Source organism: Coenobita brevimanus, chromosome 33, assembly GCF_032717465.1.
Source record: "Coenobita brevimanus isolate Jiangsu-jjx chromosome 33, ASM3271746v2, whole genome shotgun sequence".
Taxonomy (NCBI): Eukaryota; Metazoa; Arthropoda; class Malacostraca; order Decapoda; family Coenobitidae; genus Coenobita; species Coenobita brevimanus.
Window position 1 is genome coordinate 43,909,535 of NC_136986.1, and position 19,835 is coordinate 43,929,369.

General features: G+C 41.6%; 1 protein-coding gene across 1 annotated transcript; it reads right to left on the bottom strand.

The window, feature by feature from the left end:
* Positions 1-1,045: 1,045 nt before the first annotated feature.
* On the bottom strand, positions 1,046-9,009 carry LOC145395892 (carbohydrate sulfotransferase 15-like). Its single transcript, XM_080269415.1, has 8 exons — positions 8,982-9,009; positions 8,518-8,594; positions 5,718-5,842; positions 4,992-5,161; positions 4,376-4,832; positions 3,839-3,995; positions 3,424-3,574; positions 1,046-2,455 (listed from the first exon to the last, which is right to left on the bottom strand). Exons 1-8 carry the CDS (start codon positions 9,007-9,009, stop codon positions 2,253-2,255), a joined length of 1,368 nt encoding a protein of 455 aa, XP_080125541.1. The 3' UTR covers positions 1,046-2,252.
* Between the last annotated feature and the right edge of the window lie 10,826 nt (positions 9,010-19,835).

Genomic DNA, 19,835 nt, shown 5'->3' on the forward strand with positions numbered 1-19,835 from the left:
TGGTACGAACAATACTCTTTTTTTTTACTGTTATTATTATTATTATTATTTTTATTATTATTATTATTATTATTGTTATTATTATTATTATTATTATTATTATTACTGTACGTTCTTAAAAACCGTAGTAGCAACTCTAGATCTGATAATGCAGTGCTGAGTGTTTGTAATTTCAGTAGCTCGTACCTTTGATATCTACTGTGGTTTGCAGTGAATGGGTTAAGAATAGGTACTAATATTTAATCCTAATTTATAATATTGCTATGTAGTTTTAAAATAGGGTGACACATTAATAGTCATACATGAAGAGTGCCATTTATTTGTGGAAGAATTACCCTTTTGGCAGGTAGCTGTTTTTTAATTCAATAAGACACAGAAACAGGAAGTATGGTGAGAAATTAGCACTGAAATAGGAGACTTGGTAAATTGATATTGCACTGATGTATGGTAGTTAAGTCCGATGCATTCTTGTGTATGATTATAACTAAGACTATTGGTAGAAATACAGACTAACTTATTCATTACTTGTGTTGTTTAGCACCTCAAGTTAATCGGCAGTCAGAGGTACACCCGTGGCTCTTAACCTTTGGGACATGTACTCTATATATCAGAAAACTTTTTGCATCCTTTGCCAAAAATTAGTGGTACAATACTGTAAATATTTAGCATTTTCTGTTTTTTTAGTACACCCGTAAATGCCTTAAACCCAGAATGGTACAACATATATAGGTCACATTTTGTAGTAAACCCGTAAATACCCTAAACCCAGAATGATACAACATATTTAGGTTATATTGGCATGGAGTACAAACATTTCATGAACTTTGGCAACAGCAGAGACAAACAGCCAGCCATATGGAAATGTTATAAGTGCATGGGCAGTTGAGGCTTTTGTTCTTGATTTAGTCTGATAATGTTCATGAAACAAGAAAGGATTTAAAAATGTAATAATACCAGGGGATTGACTGAAAATTGTACATAAGCATGGGAGTAAGACAAATAAGCTTTGCAAGGCCAAAACCCATTTTTTTTTGTCAGTGGGAGATTTTGGAGGTATTGTTACAGGAACAGGCTTCAGACCTCTTCAGACACAGCACAGTCAATAAAAAAGGTGATGGGAGGAATGCTTGTGTAGCTGAGGGGGTGCTTGAATGGACAAGTGATCATCATCAGCATTTTAGGTGGAAGGTTTTCATAGATCGGGTGGCATTCTAACTGACCACAACAAGCAACACACCCACTCCTCAGTTTTCTGAATCTGGGATAATTCCTCCTATCATCTTCTCTAATACATGTACCTGTGTGGTGCAAGTGGGCTGAAACCTGTTCCTATAAGGATGTCTACAAATGAAGGAGTACAGAGTAAAAAATAATCCATACAGTAAAAAAAAAAAAAAAAGTAACAAAATTAACATGTAATAACTGACTGGCATTTCTTGAAACCCTTCAAATGACCTTTTGACTCGATGGTTAAGAACCACTGGTGTAAAATATCCTCAATATGGGATAAGTACGGTATGCCATGGATTCCATGGGTCAAATTAGCAACTTACTATCCACAACACATTATCCATTACTGATAATGTATGGATATTCACTTATTTATATCATTCTATTAGTCCCTTTTAAAAGGAAACATGGTCATTGCACCTGTAACATTGAGCTGTTGTATTATATTATGTAGCACCGTCACATGCAACAAAAACATTTCATTTTCGTCTCTTCAAAAACTTCAGCCAATCTGTACACAGTGGCTTTACCTTACTTTCCTGAAACATACTTGTGAATCATCTCAACTGCATGGAACAAGGTCTTTGCCAGAATTTTTGTTCATGGTGATAGTTCAGCCAATACTTGCCAAAATGACTCAAACACTTGTAGCAATATTGGAAAAGACAGTACGATGTGATACCTGTAACAGAGGTATATCCAGTCTTCAAACAGAAGAAAAATCTTTGTGTCGATACCTACTTTCTTCGCCTTGAATACCAAGCTGTGACAGCAGATTGATACTATGGTGCTAGTCAAGAGGAAGTGCTGTGAAAAGGATGTAAAGTCACAGCACTGTCTTACTTTGCCATTGAGCTACATCACATAAATTGCAAAAAGACAAAAATACAGGAATTAAGGTAAAAGAACTATAGTGAGGAAATCATTAGTGAAAATAGATGGCTCTAAAAAAGTCCACTGGATGAAAGGGCTAAGCATTACCCGTACATTGTTGATAAAATTTTTGTGATCAGATTTTCCATTCATCTTAAGCTATATTGAATGTCTTTCCACAAAAAATTGGAATCTCCCAACATCCACGCCAGTTGACTGTTGAACGGATGGTAAAATTTCTGAAGTGCGTTTAGTGTTGTGTTGAGCATCTTGCCAATCTCGGACTTTTTCCTGTTTCTGTTGCGAACTGGGGCAGTGTTCACTCTCTTTTCCTCGTCTGCAGTGAGAGGCCCTGCAAATGTTATGAATAAGGACTGAAAAGTTCAACCTCTACTTTCCAAGATATTTTTTCATGTAACTGATGCTGTACAATGATCCCTTGGTTATCTCGCATAATTGGTACTGAACATAGTGCATGACAGCGAATTTGTGCAATAACGAATACACAGAACCTATGGGATATATCCTAATTGGTCCCAGGCACCCCAGGCTCAAACCCCAACTTTCCCTGTTATGACAGTTTAGACCCAGTAAATGCATACATAATGTTTGGTAAGTACCAGGAACACACATAGGCATGGTTACGTTGATAAAGTGATGAAAAGAGCACAGTAAGGAAGAATATTGAATCTGTTACTGGGCACACACACCTTGGAGAAATAATAGACTTGAGGTAAGGGGTTCCAAGGCTAGGGAGTGGAGAGTTTGTGGTGTCCACCATCAGTGATTAACTCATTGAGTAGGGCCTCACCTTTAAGTCCCTCAAAGCCATCAAAAATCACAGACACAGCACCATCATTGTTGACTCAGGCATATGGTAATGATGTTTTTTAGCTGAAAAGTGCACTATAACTGCATGACCACAGATAATCTAGCAGCGGTAATGAAAACCGTGATAACCATCTGCGCAATAACCAAGGGATCACAGTACTGTACTGTATTAGTAATAGAAGGTATGTTATTGCATTTACTACTCATGGAACTGTAGACTATTTTTAAAATTTATTTTCTTGTAGTTATCTTTGTGATTATGCTTTCCAAAATACTATTTCATATTCCATGGATCCTCTGGACCCAAGCATTTTGGCTTTGAAAATTTGTACTACAGTATCCTAAAAAGCCGTCGTGTACTGAGTTTCAATTTTACACCTGCACCTGCTGCTTGTATCTACTCTTTTTAGAAAATAAAATAAAAATATGATTATGAACAGTACTCAGGTTGCAGGGTTCAAAGCACTAGAAGGAGTTAGTTATCCATACTCAGGCCAAGGTGAGAATAGATGGCAGCCATGGTGGTAGAGATGGTGGTGTGGTAGTCCTCCATCCTGACCACCAGCACCTGTTTCCTGGGGTACACACGCAGCCAGTCCTCCAAGAACACACTGTATAGACCGTTGTACAGCCGTGCCTTCTGTCAGTATATAACCATTCATTTAGTGTACTGTATTGTACCAGTTCATATAATGTCTGGCATCTGGCTGTAGATAGATAGACAACATTCAAGATGGGAAGATGGCAGTTTTCCACTAATTAAAGTTAAATGAGTATTTTCCTTGAGGATGGAGGGGTTAATTTGTCGAGAATTGATATATTAGGGTATGTATTCCAACCTAGCATCAAAGCTGCATTATACTGTATATATGTATTAACGGAAAGCTTAAGGTTATATAGTTACCATGCTGTTCTGTAATGTTTTGTTATATGCGCAGGTCCGGACTGAGTACATTTTGGTGCAGTCATTCCACTTTTTTATGGAACTCTGAACACAATCATCAAAATGCTTTGGCGATAAATTTGCATTCTTTGTGAAGAAAAGGTAACTTGAGTACAACCTGGGGAAAAGAAAGGAAAAAAATATACAGTACGCCGGTTAAAAAAGAGAGAGAAAAAAATGTAAAGTATATGGTAATTGTATACAGCTTTAAAATTTATTGTATGTGTTTAATGCATTTTGTTTTCCATCACTCATTTATTAATCATTCATCATGAGAAAAACATCATTGTATGCAGAGTAGCCTGTAGAATATCAGCCAGCAGTATCTTGGGTGTTGTGGAGAAGGCCTAGTTTGCCCTTGGAATTTGGACAGTTCCTTGGAAGTGGCAGGGTTCTCATGAAGGGAACTGTGGGGGCAATAAATTAAATAAAAAATACTATTACAGTGGATGCTGCATTGTAACTGTGATATCATTTCTAAACCAAACTTGTTACTACCTGGAGACTGGTTCTCGGATCACTGCGATGATGCGTGATTCAGGAAGCACCGAGTGAATCACATCAGCAACTGTGAATGGCAGCACTACCCCCTTGCTGCCATCATCCTTGTTCTTGTCAGTCACCACTCCTCGTAATTCATATTCATACACTGTAAAGTTCATCCTTTTCTCTGCAGGCTTTACATGTGAGTTCCAGCGCTTATTTATCAGCCTCTTAGCTATTGGCTGGTGTGGGTAACGTGTGAGGATGGACTGTATGTACGTCATGGTGGCACCACTGTCCCAAAAAGTGGAGGTACTGCCATCGCCTGTAATTCTCTTGGATGCTCGGCTAGTGGGAGATGTATTGGCCCAGTCGGTGGCGTTATCAGTTTCATCTCTTTCTCCAATTTTGGTGGCGTTAAATATGTCCAAGTATTCGGTTAGTGTGACTGGTTTATCAGTATATGGCATTCCTGAAAACAAAGGGAATGTGTGAGTTTGATTTGTTGATATACAGCATCTTTGAAAATGAAAATAGGCACTTGAGAAAGCGAGAGAGGTAGGCAAGGGCAAAGTAGCCCATATTTCATTATAAATTTGTTTTGACGTCGGATACAGTATTAAGCTCATACCATATCTCTTCCGGGTCCACCAGTGAGGCCCCTTCAGTTTGGGTTCCACAACTTCCGGATGAATGTTTATGCGGTGGAAGATATCCGTTGTGGCACACTTGGGCTGGCCGATGAGGAAGAAGTAAGGAAGGCAGCGTAACACTAACTCCGACTGGGTTGCCTTATCATATCTGGGAAAAAGAGTAGATATCACAGCTGTAAGTGAATTGGTGTATGATGTCAGAAAGAGTAGATATGAGTACCTGGCCTTTTTTTTAACTGCAGCGCTTCACACCACAATGCCCTCTTCTTAGGTACACACAAGAGCCAAAAGGATACCCCATGTACACCTTCCTTTCCCGACATCAGTATAAAGTGTGTTAAGTTTTTCCGATGCCCACCCCTGTCCCTCCAAATGTCTTATGGTTTCGAGGGAAGAAGAGTAATCCATGTGTGTGGGTGTGCAGATCCATTAACCACAGGGCCAGTCCTTGCAGTGAACCAGCATGGAAGAAACATTTGTATGGTTATTGAATTAAGATGCGGTCCAAACTAAGACATCAAAGAATCATCCTACAGTGGAACATCAGCAGAGAGGTTACTCTGACATTTGGGTGGTATTTTACAGTACAGGTAGGGTAGTGCATTTTGTGTGAAGGTTGGCTTGAATAAGACCTAATTTACTTGTCATTTCTTGCTAGTCTGTATAACTCTCTCAGTTCATTACAACCAACAGTAAGTACACACCTGAGCACTGATGATGGGGTGTTGGTAGTAATTTGGGACAGCCTCGCTCTATGCTGGTCAGTGGTTCCTCGTGCCTCATACCAGCACGGGTTCTTGAAGTTTGGAAGAAACTCCACACCAAGATCCTACACAAAACCAGTGCAAAATTAGGTAACGATTGCTCAAAACTTATACATAAAGGGAGAATGTGAAGAAATCTGTCTATCAACGTGACTGAACTTGGATGTGCATGTATTACAATATACTGTACCAAGTTACAATCTGATAGAAGCATTAAGACCTGGCAGGTGAGTTTAAATCTTTCACTCTGATGACATTTTGCATTTCATTCCTGCTGTCACCAGACTTTTATACAGGTATTTGAGTTTGCAGACGCCTATACAGAGTTGATAAGAGGTTAGTGGATGCTGTCTCTAACCCCTTATTGTCTAGTGGTAGCAGGAATCTATCTATATCTAATATCTCTGTCTAATTATATGTATCTATCGTAGTAGGAATCTGTCTGTATCTAACTAACCTAATTATATGTATCTATGTATCTCCCTATATATAGTATGTGTGCGATTTATATATACGCATTAAGCATAACAGTTTGGTCTTTGGGTTACTTTAATTGTCCCTGCTTGGAATCGAGATAAGCGTCGGTCAGTGTTTAGTGTTACGTAGCTGTGGCGTATGGTTCAGTATTTGTTGGTAGTTGTGTGAGGCGGGGCAATTTTAGTACGTTTATATTATTAACACGAATTGAGGCGCACAAGGAAGGTATATTCACTGTACATTTGCAGTCGAAATACCCCTCTGTAACAAAGAACACAGCGATGTATATATCATAGAGATTAAAACCGATTAGTGTTGCCTACGGTGACAGTTCGACCGATATCAGTGTATTATCGAGGATGGCAGTTACTGATTACTTGATAAATGAGATTCCTTGTATTAAAAATCTAGACTGATGCTGCAGAGGACCTTTGAGCGTTAGACATTTGAAGGGAGACGGTTTGGGAATATCAGACTGGGCATCTCTCTTGAAATAATTATGAACTTGTTTTCGTGTGCCAGAAAGTGCGTAGCAGTTGTTGGCAGTGCTTTTGCTCCGTATGCTGAGGTAGACTTAAGGAATCGGTTGAAGGAAACTATGTAACATTACTGACACGCAAAAATAAGCTAGTAAATAAAGAGGCAATATTAGTCAGTTTCCTGCCGCAATTCGTTCTTCCATTCATATGAGGGCAGTTATGTGGAAATTATTGGCTTAAAATTTCTGGCAGGAGAAACTTCAAATATTGTTGTGAAATGCTTGACTGATACTGAAGAAAACGGCCTGTGAAAAACTGGTTGCCTTTTCTGATAATATTATACCGTAAATTACTCTTTCTGCACTATCTTGGCCCAAAATTGTCATCTCCCCATCACGAATGCCGAGTCGTAAGAATGCATTAGTACAAGAATATGATGCTAGTCAAGAAGAAGTGCTCTGGAGAGGATGTAGAGCCGTAGTAGTTTTTCTGCCACTGAACTACGTGAAACAAGGTGGAAAATGAAAATCCGTGCCAAATTAGTTTTAAAAAGTATATAAGAGTAATCTGGGTAGTGCTTGAAGAAATACAGTTAAGAAAATATGAGTAATTTTGGTGGTAAAGACAGATTTAGTAAATTTAAGGATTTTTACTAGTTAACACCTGAATGAGTTTGGCTGCTTCTCACACAACATACACATTATCACTCTGCCCGGGAACACGGAACTGAGGTCATCGCCTGAGGTACAGAAGACGGCTGCTAGAGATGAAAGGTAAGTACCGGCAACCTAGATTTCGTGATTATGCCAAAACAACAAATTAATGTGTTTCTAATTCTGTATCTGTCTATCTGATTTTGTACGTATCTATCTGTCAGTCTATCTGTATGTGTGTATCTGAGTCTGTATGTATGTCTCGCTCTATCCAATTTTGTGTCTGTCTGCCTTTCTGATTCTGTATGTATCTGTCTATCGATCTGTCTAATTCTGTATCTGTCTGTCTGGCTGTGTACTATACTGTATCTATATCTAGGTCTGTTTATCTCTAGGCTGTTTTTCATCCTAGTGATCTGTCCACCTGTGTATCTATCCGTGTCTGTCTATCTATCTATCTATGGCTAGCTATTTGGAGTGTACCGAAGTGATGAGGAGGGGTAGATCGAGATAGTTTGGGCATGTGGAGAGGATGGAGGATGACATTAGGGTGCGGAAGGCGAGAAATGTGACCGTCGGGGGTAGGGTTGCGAGAGGCAGACCGAAGAAGACCTGGAACGAGGTCATAGAGTGTGACCTCAGGGATAAGAAACTGAATAGGGAGGCTGCCAGAGATTGAGCACCGTAGACAAAAAAAAAAAAAAAAAAAAAAAAAAAAAAAAAAAAAGTAATAGAGTGAGACCTCAGGGATAATGGGCTGTATAGGGAGGCTGCCAGAGATCAAGCAGCGTAGAAACCGAAAAAGACCTTGGACGAGATCATAGAATGTGGCCTCAGGGATAAGGGGCTGAATAGGGAGGCTGCTAGAGATCAAGCAGCGTTGAGACCGAAAAAGACCTTGGGCGAGACCGTAGTGTGGCCTCAGGGATATGGGACTGAATAGGGAGGCTGCCAGAGATCAAGCAATGTGAAGAGCTGCCTTTAGGTGACAAAGCCGACGCATGCATGTTGGAGCCTTTATAAACACAATGATACGAAATTCGAATAATAATAATAGTTGCATTAGTAGTAGTAGTAGTAGTAGTAGTAATAATAATAATAATAATAATAATAATAATAATAATAGCTCACCTGCACCACACCGATGTCCACTACCTCTGCCTTCTCCTTTTCTGTGTGCAGGATTGAGAGAGGGGCAAAGATGCGACCTGAAAATAAGATAATGGTAGTGGTAGTAGTAGCAGTAGTAGTGGTGGTAGTAGTAGTAGTAGTAGTTGCGGTGGTGGTAGTAGTAGTAGTAGTAATAGTAAAGATAATGGCAAACTAGTCCTGTTACCTCTTTTAAGAGCAGTAGTAGTAGTAGTAGTAATGTAGTAGTAGTCGTAGTAATGTAGTAGTAGTAGCAGTAGTAATAGTAGTTGTAGTAGTAACAGCAGTAGTAGTAACAGCCGCAGATTTATTTAAAACGAAAACCCAGTGGACTGGAGGCTTAAGTTGATCTGCAGTTCATCTCCTTTCAAGTAATATCCTTAAGCAGGAGAGAGAGAGATAGATAGAGAGAGAGAGAGAGAGAGAGAGAGTGAGTGAGTACGAACATCTTTTATCCCAGAGTCTGACCGGCATTAATGAGGGGGTACTGACCATGGGAGGAGGTGGCGGGGTGGGTAGAGTAGAGAAGAAGCGTAGCCGCGGAAGCCAACACCAGCACCACACAGCCTGCCCTCCGCATCGTAGCACATCATCAACATCATCACCCCCACCGCCACACTGAAACACACGAATCATCATTATTATTATTATCATCATCATAGTGCAGCATAGGGGATTTTTAACATCATCATCATCATCTTCATCACCCCTACACTGAAAAACACGAATCATCATTATTATTATTATCTTTATCATCATCACATTGCAACAGACAGGGATTTTTAACATCATCATCGTCATCATCATCGCCCCCACCACACTGAAAAGCATACGAATCATCATTATCACACACACACACACACACACACAGGAAAGGGAAGGATGGGTGGACAGTATCTATTTAGATTTCAAGAAAGCTTTTGACACATTACCACACCAAAGACTTTTATGGAAACTGTACCATCAAGGAGGAATTCGAGACTATTAGGTCAGAACACACACACACACACACACACACACACACACACACACACACACACACACACACACACACACACACACATTTCATCATCATCATCACCCCCACACTGAAACACGAATCAGGGAGTTTTATCATCATCATCATCATCATCATCATCATCACATTGCGGAACACACGGATGAAGAAAGGTTTTTGCAAATATACTCTGCCATTCTTGTATCTCGCTTTCCATATTTCCCTTTGCTTCCTAAATGACCCTCTCTCTCATACTCTTCTTCTGTACTTCCTATTGCCATTCTCCTTTTTCACTTCCTTCATCTTCTCTCCCTTCTTCTTTCATCTACTCCTTCCTCCCCTCTCCTTCTCTATCTTCTCCTCCTCCTCCTCCTCTATCTTCTCCTCCTCCTCCTCCTCCTCCTCATCATCATCATCATCATCAACTGAGTAGCTACACACTGGATTGATAACCTTGTGTGTGTGTGTGTGTGTGTGTGTATTCAGGGGTTATGTAAGGATGACGCACACAGCTGTTTAGAGAGTGACTTGTTGATGTTTAGGTAGTTAACAGATGGCCATTGCAGCCTGTGTGTGTGTGTGTGTGTGTGTGTGTGTGTGTGTGTGTGTGTGTGTGTGTGTGTGTCAGTAATGGTTGTCTGCCTCCTGTATTTTTGTCTACCGCTGTGTGTGTGTGTGTGTGTGTGTGTCAGTAATGGTTGTCTGCCTCCTGTATTTTTGTCTACCGCTGTGTGTGTGTGTGTGTGTGTGTGTGTGTGTGTGTGTGTCAGTAATGGTTGTCTGCCTCCTGTATTTTTGTCTACCGCTGTGTGTGTGTGTGTGTGTGTGTGTGTGTTATGTATGTGTGTGTATGTATGTGCGTCTCCGTGCCTGTGTGCGTGTATGTATGCATGCTTGGCCAGAGAGGAGTGTGTGGGAGGGAGCTACACAAATGCGTCTAATCGTGCCAAGTGACACACACACGCGAAGAAAGGTCCCCCAGGAATTCGTTTGCATATTTTTCACATATTTTCGTCCCTTCCTTCACTTTAGTCCGCCATTCTTCACTTTCTTTCACTCTTCTCATATTGTTTCGTCTTTTCCCTCGTCTGTTTCTCCATTTCAGTTCACAGTCTTCTTAGTTTTATCATTTTTAATATTTCTTCGCCTCTTCGTTCGTCTGTGTCTGTTTTAGTCAATTATTATTATTATTATTTTTTGTGGTCATCGTTCTTTTGTTTGAAAAAGTGAAAGGGCGCCATGTTAACTGAAGTAAGGCTTTTATTATTATTATTATTATTATTATTATTATTATTATTGTTATTATTATTATTATTATTATTATTATTATTACTATTGTTGTTGTTGCTATTATTATTATTATTATTGTTATTATTATTATTTTTTTTGGGGGGGTTTATCCTTACCATGGACTATTTTCCGTCCTAAGAACACACACACACACACACACACACACACACACACACACACACACACAGGGGGGGATGGGGGGACGAAGAGATGAAGCTAGAGAAGTGGGGAGGTGAGAGAGAGAGAGAGAGAGAGAGAGAGAGAGAGAGAGAGAGAGAGAGAGAGAATAGAGGTGGATATTGAGGATGGGTGAGGGAGGGTGAGGGAGTGAGATTAAAACAAGGAATCTCTCACATGCTTAAAGGTCAGGGGGAGAGAGAGAGAGAGAGAGAGAGAGAGAGTCTACCTATCGATCTAAAACAAACACTTCGAAAACACTGGTATATAACCCAAAATTCTCTCTCTCTCTCTCTCTCTCTCTCTCTCTCTCTCTCTCTCTCTCTCTCTCTCTCTCTCTCACACAAAGATACCTTCAGTTATGGCAATTTATTCAACAAGCTCTTACTCGTAAAATTCTCTCTCTCTCTCTTTCTCTCTCTCTCTCTCTCTCTCTAGTTTGCTTTCAGTCTCTCCTCCCTTCCCTCTACCAATCTCTCCCTCGCTTCCTCCCTCCCCATACATCTGCCTCTCTCCCCTCCCCACATTTTCTCTCTTTCATTACTCCTCCCCTCCCCTCCCTCCTTCCCTCATTTCCTCCCTTTCCCCTCCCCCATCATTTAAACCACCTCTCCCCTCCCTCCCTCACTTCCTGTTCTCTCCCTTTCCATGTATCTTAATTTCCTCCCTTACTATCTCTCTCTCTCTCTCTCTCTCAAGGACTCTTTCACAGCAGTAAGGAAATTATTAAGATAGTCATGTTTATTCTCTCTCTCTCTCTCTCCCCACTTCTCCCAACAGTCACTTTCTCTTCTCGTCCTCCTCCTCCTTCTCTCAGTCGATCTTTTCATCCCTCCTCCCCTCCCTCTTCCCTTTCCCTCCCTCCCTCCATCCCCTCCCCTCCCCCAAGCAGTCCATTATATAACCCAGCTGGAATAACCCTGTATCACTTCTCCGGCCGGTCAGACTGGTAGCTTCAGTCTGTTTCTACCTTATCCTTTGTCATACGGGAGTAGACTTACGGACCTGTGTGGAACTTTGACTGTTGTAGGTGTTGTTCTAGGGCAAGATGTGGACTTAGAAGAATTTTATTGCCTCTGTTTGTAGTAGTAGTAGTTGTAGCAGTAGTAGTAGTAGTAATAGTAGTAGCAGTAGGGTCGTAGTAACAGCAGTAGTAGTAGTGATAGTAGTAACAGCAGCAGTAGTAGTGATAGTATAGTCTGTCTCAGGAAAAACGAATGTAGAATATCGTCTGTTTTACTCCAAAGTCACTGTCAAAGGCCGAAGGCATCTGATTTAACGACCTGTGGGAATACAAGCTGGCCAGGGACAAGGCCTGAGGCCAAGAGGCGCGCACGCACACACACACACACACACACACACACACACACACACACACACACACACACACGCACACACACACACACACACACACACACACACAATCAATGAATGGGTATAAGTGACCCGCTATGCTCACAGGTCAATATGAACTGTGGTTCCTGTTTTTGGATGCAACTTTTTTTTTTTTTTTTTTGTTACAAAGCGCTAAAAATAAACGAAAAATATTGGACCAGTTATTCGTTGTATATTTAGATTTAACAGCATATTATTCCTTTTATTTTATTTTATTTTATTTTTTTTGAGCTTGATTCGCCTGTCATCAAGAATTTGTAAGTTGCCATTTCAGGTCACAGCACCTCCTGACTGACTCTCTCTAAACCTCTGCTTCCGTCCTTTCTTGTCTCCTCCCTCCCCCATCTACCCTCTCTCTCTCTCTCTCTCTCTCGTGTGTGTGTGTGTGTGTGTGTGTGTGTGTGTGTGTGTGTGTGTGCAATCATTATCATGACTAATGGTATGCTTTGTATTGGAAAGTAAAGATGAGGAGAAATATTGTGGAATCTATGGCGAATATTGTGGCAGAAGAGTGTAGACATGTATGAAGGTGAACGTTAATTGGCCCACAGGGAATTAATGACAGTTCCACATGCTGACGTCTCGAGGGGACTTCTTGTAGTTGTTCTCAATAAATATATTCCAATGTTTTATTTATTTTGTAATACTTATATCACAGTTAAGTTATACTTTGCATTGACATTATTATTCACTACTACAGAACCTTGAAAGAGAGAGAGGGAGAGAGAGAGAGAGAGAGAGAGAGGGGGGGCTGGTCATTCCCAGGGGACAAGTGGTCACTCCTCACCTCTCTCTCTCTAGCATGCAGACCTACCCCCCTGAACTCAAAACATCATCCTTCCTGCCTTCCTATCCATCCCCATCCCCTCTCTTCACCTAGCTTTTTGCCCACATACACAACATTTGCACACACACACACACACACACACACACACACACACACACACGTTTTTTTAAATAACTGACGACCTACCAAAAAATCTATCATTCTATCAGAATATATATATATATATATATATATATATATATATATATATATATATATATATATATATATATATACACAACTTAGAACTATAAAACTTATATGTAAACTTCAGGAAACTGGCAAATGAGGACCTCCCCTTAGAAAATTCCTTGGTGCGCCCCTGCTGGACACTGATAGATAAATAGAGGCTTCACATTGTTTTATTACTTAAGCGTCGTGTGTGTGTGTGTGTGTGTGTGTGTGTGTGTGTGTGTGTGTGTGTGTGTGTGTGTGTGTGTGTGTGTGTGTGTGTGTGTGTGTGTGTGTGTGTGTTTTTTCATAGTGACGGGATGGGGGCAGGGGGATTCCACCAGTGAAGAAGGTTTAGATGAGGGAGACATGAATATCGAGTGATAGAGAGAGAGAGAGAGAGAGATTGTATTTTCAATGTAAATCTTAGAATATAATGAATATTTATAAAGGAAATATTACTGTTGATCCTTCGATCAGTAATATTATTGTAAATCAGTTTATGTTTTTTCATAAAGAACAGTAATAAAACAATAAAATAAAATAAAATAATTTTTCTTCATCTTTCATGGCTTCCCAACCCCTCCCCACATTCCGACCCGGGCCACTCTCATCCTCCATCCCTCCTCATATGGACCGATATCAGGACACTGACAAATAAATAGAGGCTACACGTTGTTTTATTATTTAAGCGTCGTGTGTGTGTGTGTGTGTGTGTGTGTGTGTGTGTAGAGGAAAGAAAACGGAAGAGGGAAGGAGGAAGGTTAAGAATCCCGAGGGGACCTCTTAATCCTTCACACGGTCACTCGTGTTCCGATTTTGGCAAAGGCTTTGTAAAATTCTCTCATTCATGTTTCCTGAGAAAGGGTATAGTAGCAGCAGTAGTAATAGTACGGTAATAGCAGCAGTAGTAGTAGTAGCAATAGTAGTAATAGTAATAGCTGTAGTAGTAGTAGTAGTAGTTGTTGTTGTTGTTGTTATTGTCGTTGTGGCCCAAAGTTCATCTGAAATGTGAACCCAGTGGACTGGAGGCTGAAGTTATCTTCCTGCAGTCCACCATCATCCTTTTGGAGGATAGGGAGGGAATTGAGGGACGTTTGTATAACCAGGGAGTGGACCCACCCAGTTATATCAGTGCCACCACGTGAAGGCGACCCTCTCCACCACCGTTGTCTGTTTTATAGCCCTTGATACGAATAAAACCTAATCCTCTCTCTCTCTCTCTCTCTCTCTCTCTCTCTCTCTCTCTCTCTCTCTCTCTCTCTCTCTCTCTCTCTCTCAGCATTTTAGAGGGAGAGATGGCAATTTTAGGCCATTAGACTAAAAAGATACTACTACTACTACTACTACTGCTACAACAACTACTACTACCACTATTCTTTCTGTCCTTAACACAATGCTGTAAGTAGGTTAATGTGTAGTGTGACAGCTGTATTTACCACATAAGCACAAGGCTGCATAATAAGGTGGTACACTCGTCTTAAATTGCCCAGAGTTGCAAAAGCCCAATATTTGACCGTCATTGTGGTTATTGCGTGTGGTTAGCCTGCATCCCAAATTAGTGTGCTGTTAGCGAAAAGATAGGATGGGTAAGTAGGCTATGTTGCGTCTGACTTACTCACGAAATTCTTGTTACAAATAGGGATCTTGTAGTCCACTTACTGGCTTGATGTTTAAGCGTAATTGCCATCCTTAATATCACCCCTGTCTGTCTCTGTCTCTCTCTCTCTCTGTCTGTCTGTCTGTCTGTCTGTCTGTCTGTCTCTCTCTCTCTCTCTCTCTCTCTCTCTCTCTCTCTCTCTCTCTCTCTCTCTCTCTCTCTCAAGAATTCGTGTAAACTCCACCGTGCGACAGGTCTTTCGTAAATATAAAACGACTTAGGCCAAGTCGTTTAGCCATATCATTCTTAACAAGTCCTTCATTTAGTGCTGTATTTTCTTATTACCTCCGCCAACGAAGGTGGACGGAGGATGCGTAGGCCATACCCATGTCTGTCTGTCTCAAGATCACCTGAATGTGAACCCTGTAGACTGCAGGCTAAAGTTCCCCCTTTCCTGCAGTCCATCCTCTTCCTTTCGGGGGGGATAGGGAGGAAGTGGAGGGCAGTGAAGCCACCCGGATATACCAGCGCCACCACATGAAGGCGCTCCTCCCCAGTACCACGTTACACTACATTAAAGGCAGTTCCCAAGCTAAACATGTAACCAGTCTTATATACAACTTACATGCACGAACTTCTTGGCCATAGGGAACTCCGTGATGCCTTGTTCTTAGCGATTTATTTTGCAAATGACACCTAAGTATTATCTGGTACTATTTCATTTACATCATACTACAGACATGGTGCTGTAGAGGAACGCCTTCACGTGGTGGCACATGTAACTGGGTGGGTCTACTGCCCGGTTATACAAACGTCCCTCAGATTCCTGTCTCCCCAAAAGAAGATGGTGGACTGCAGGAGGAGGGTAACTTCAGCCTGCAGTCCACTGGGTTCACATTCAGATGGACCTCGGGCTACTACTACTCCCACTACTTCTACTGATACTACTACTACTGCAACTATAGACATGTTTTGTATCACTAAGAAAGAGGATATACGAGTGCAATACGCTAAATAATTCGCCGAGGAAGAGTTGATACGGAACCTCCACAGCCAAAGAGGATTCGAACCCAAAACACGAAATTTCTGTAAACACTATTGCGTGTAAATCCAACAAAACTCCTTTTTTGACTCACTTGCCAAGCTTCCCGGCTGGAGATGCGTAAAAATTTCCCACGTCACGGCCTCCCCTTAATGCACAGCCACAAGGTCAGGGAAATGAACAAAATTACTGTTCTCGTTGTCCTACTCCCTCTCCCTCTCACACGCACACCCACACTCCCTTTCAAATGTGTTACAGAGGCTGGTCAGGCCCCTCTACTGGCTTGGCTGCCCCAATCCTCCATCCACCTCAGATGACTCCCCCCGCGCGTAAACTTCAACTTGAAATAACGATGCGGGATGCCTGCTTAGGGAGCCATAGTTCTCACAGAGGCATTTCCCTGGATATTTAGAACTACAAGCTTTAGCCTCCCCTCAAACCTGCATCAAATTAAGGGTAAATAGTATACTATAAACTGGGTATACGGGAAGAAATGTATATTGTTTGTATACCGAGATATGGCAATGTTCGTGTGGGGGGGGGGTTATGTGCCGTGCCTAGATCTTCGGATGCCATGAGTACGATAACTTGTCACCACACCCAACAACTACCATTTATTAATTTCCTTGGCCATGGCTGCACATAATTACGATAAAGGGATGAAGACACACTACCCTTAATTCATGTAGTATATTTCCCAAGCACCGCAAACTCGATTCAAACATGATCAGAGACACGGTATTTTGCGGTTGCTTGTAAGACGGCAAAGGTAAACAAACGCTTATGTGGTCCCTCTTTTCGGCAAATTATTTTCTGCGGGTGTAGGATATAGGCTGGAGCGACAAGATTTATCGCTTTTACGTGTCTCATTCTCTCAGCGCTTACGCAACATCATCCGTAAGCGATTAAGTTCTCTATCCTCACAAGGGACTCAGACAGACAAAAAAAAACAAAAAAGAGGAAGACTTATGTGTAGTACCGAGAGAGGAGAAGATGCGAACTATCCCAGATCATTCTTTCTCCCGCCAACAACTCTTACGTAACAACTTCACACTGAAACTTAATAAATTCCCCCATATCCTTGCTTTACGGAGACGTGGCTAAATAATATGTGAAATTCTGATTAGGGATGGATTTTCGGACATAAAATTAATGTAGCAAGGGGTAGATGGTTACTTTATTCACGCTATGACCTTGCCTCTCGACCCTCCCTCCTCCTCCTCCTCCTCCTTGTGCGATGACCATAGCGATTCGTCTCGGTTCATTCAGCATATCTTCGTTCGCTCACTATTTCTTTTTCCTTTTCTTTTTTCTTCACGCTTAGAGGGAAGCGGAGAATATTAGATTGCCTTGGGATGCTAAAGGGTGTGAGCTGGGGGGAAGGACAGCGTAGTGGCAGGGGACAGGACGACATGGAGGCGATTTGTTTGTAGCTACCCCTTATCTGATTAAGGTGTCTAGCTATAGATAGATAAAGAGACAGATAAATAGACGGATAGATAAATGCTCCTGGCCGGGGGGGGGGAACTTATTTATTTATTGCATTAATAAAATTGATCTTGTAATTTTCGATGCTAGCCCGTGGAGGCGGTTTGTTTGTAGCCACCCCTTACCGGATTAGGGCGTCTGGCTATAGATAGATAAATAAACAGATAGATAGATAAATGTTCCTTGATGCGGGGAACTTAGTTAATTATGACATTAATATTTGATCTTGTAATTTTCGATGCTATCCCCTTCAGTACGATGACAATTCCTCCCAATGCGATTACTCAGCTATCTTGTGTGTTGCGGGGATGGCTGAGTCTGCTGGTGTGGGTGTGGGTGTGGCAGTAGGAGATGAGTAAATGATGCTGGATAGACTGATAATGGTGACAGCCTGAGCTCTCTCTCTCTCTCTCTCTCTCTCTCTCTTACCCTTAAGTATCTCGATCAGGTAATATTTCTGTTTAAAAAATCATAAATAACTGTTCAAGAGAGAGAGAGAGAGAGAGAGAGAGAGAGAGAGAGAGAGAGTACAAGAAAGAAATGCCATGTGTTAAGCGTAGGTTTTTAAGTACTCAGCTGAATTTGATATGGAGAGAGAGAGAGAGAGAGAGAGAGAGAGAGAGAGAGAGAGAGAGAGAGGGAGGGGGGAGGGAGGGAGAGAGAGACCTAAGTGAAATAAAAATGTACGGACATTTTGTGTGTGTGTGTGTGTGTGTGTGTGTGTGTGTGTGTCTGTCTGTGTGTACAGATTGATATAGATAAAGATAGACGGACAGATAGAACAAATTCCCTGAGAGAGAGAGAGAGAGAGAGAGAGAGAGAGAGAGAGAGAGAGGGGGGGGAAATAAAAATGTATGGATCTACTGTGTGTGTGTGTGTGTGTGTGTGTGTGTGTGTGTGTGTGTGTGTGTGTGTGTGTGTGCAGATTGATGTAGATAAGATAGACTGACATATAATTCCAAGAGAGAGAGAGAGAGAGAGAGCCACAGCTGGTCTCACATTTTACAACCTCGCCCACTACATCCTCAACTTAGGGTGTTCCATATATAGCACCAGGGTGATTTGTGTGTTGTGGAGACGGCCGGGTGTTATCAGTGTCTATCCTGCATCATTTATTCATCTCCTACTCCCACTGCCACACCCACGCCCACACCAGCAGACAGTCAGTGTTATCAGTGTCTATCCTGCATCATTTATTCATTTCCTACTCCCACTGCCACACCCACGCCCACACCAGCAGACAGTCAGCGTTATCAGTGTCTATCCTGCATCATTTATTCATTTCCTACTCCCACTGCCACACCCACGCCCACACCAGCAGCCTGTGCCGTCCCTGCATCACACGAGTTATCGCCTGGTGATCTTGTAGTGAGTGGAGATTGAGAGACTGACTAGGAGAGCTTGGCATACTGTGGTAGAGAGAGAGAGAGAGAGAGAGAGAGAGAGAGAGAGAGAGAGAGAGAGAGAAGCTTTATAGTGTGTTGTTGAGTATGGAGGTAAACACAGGATTCTATTGTAGACGTTAGCCCCTCACAGGATGCGGATAGAGTGATAGTGATATAAAGATGGACAATGACGTACATACATACATACATACTTACATACATACCTTCATACATTCATACAGACGGACAGACAGCAGGAGATAGCGATATACATACATACATACAGATAGACAGCGATAGATAACGGCATATACATACATACGTACATACATACATACATACATACCTACGTACATGCATACATACATACATACATAATACATAAGCTGCATACATACATTTAAATACGTATAGATAGATATGGTAGATAGATAGATAAATGTGGAGAGAGAGGGAGAAAGAGAGAGAGAGAGAGGAACAGGTAAAGACAGGCAGATTGAGAGATTGTGATGTTTGTTGTGTCTAGATGGGAATCAGGGTAAACACGCTCTCTCTCTCTCTCTCTCTCTCTCTCTCTCTCACACACACACACACACACACACACACACACACACACACACACACACACACACACACACACACAAGGAAGAGAGAGAGAGAGAGAATAGCAAAAAGCCTGAGACTTTCAGTACGGCACGTCTGGGGAGAGGGGTAAATGACGCTCTCTCTCTCTCTCTCTCTCTCTCTCTCTCTCTCTCTCTATCTATCTATCTATCTCTATCTCTCTTTCTACCGTATCTAAGGAGTGACGTGTTGCATTGGCACAGGATTGCAGTTGCAGTGCCAAGATAACCCGTTTGTTGACCTGTCTCTAGCATTGACTCCCTAACACCACATCCATAGCGATTTATTTACGTATTGCATCTTAC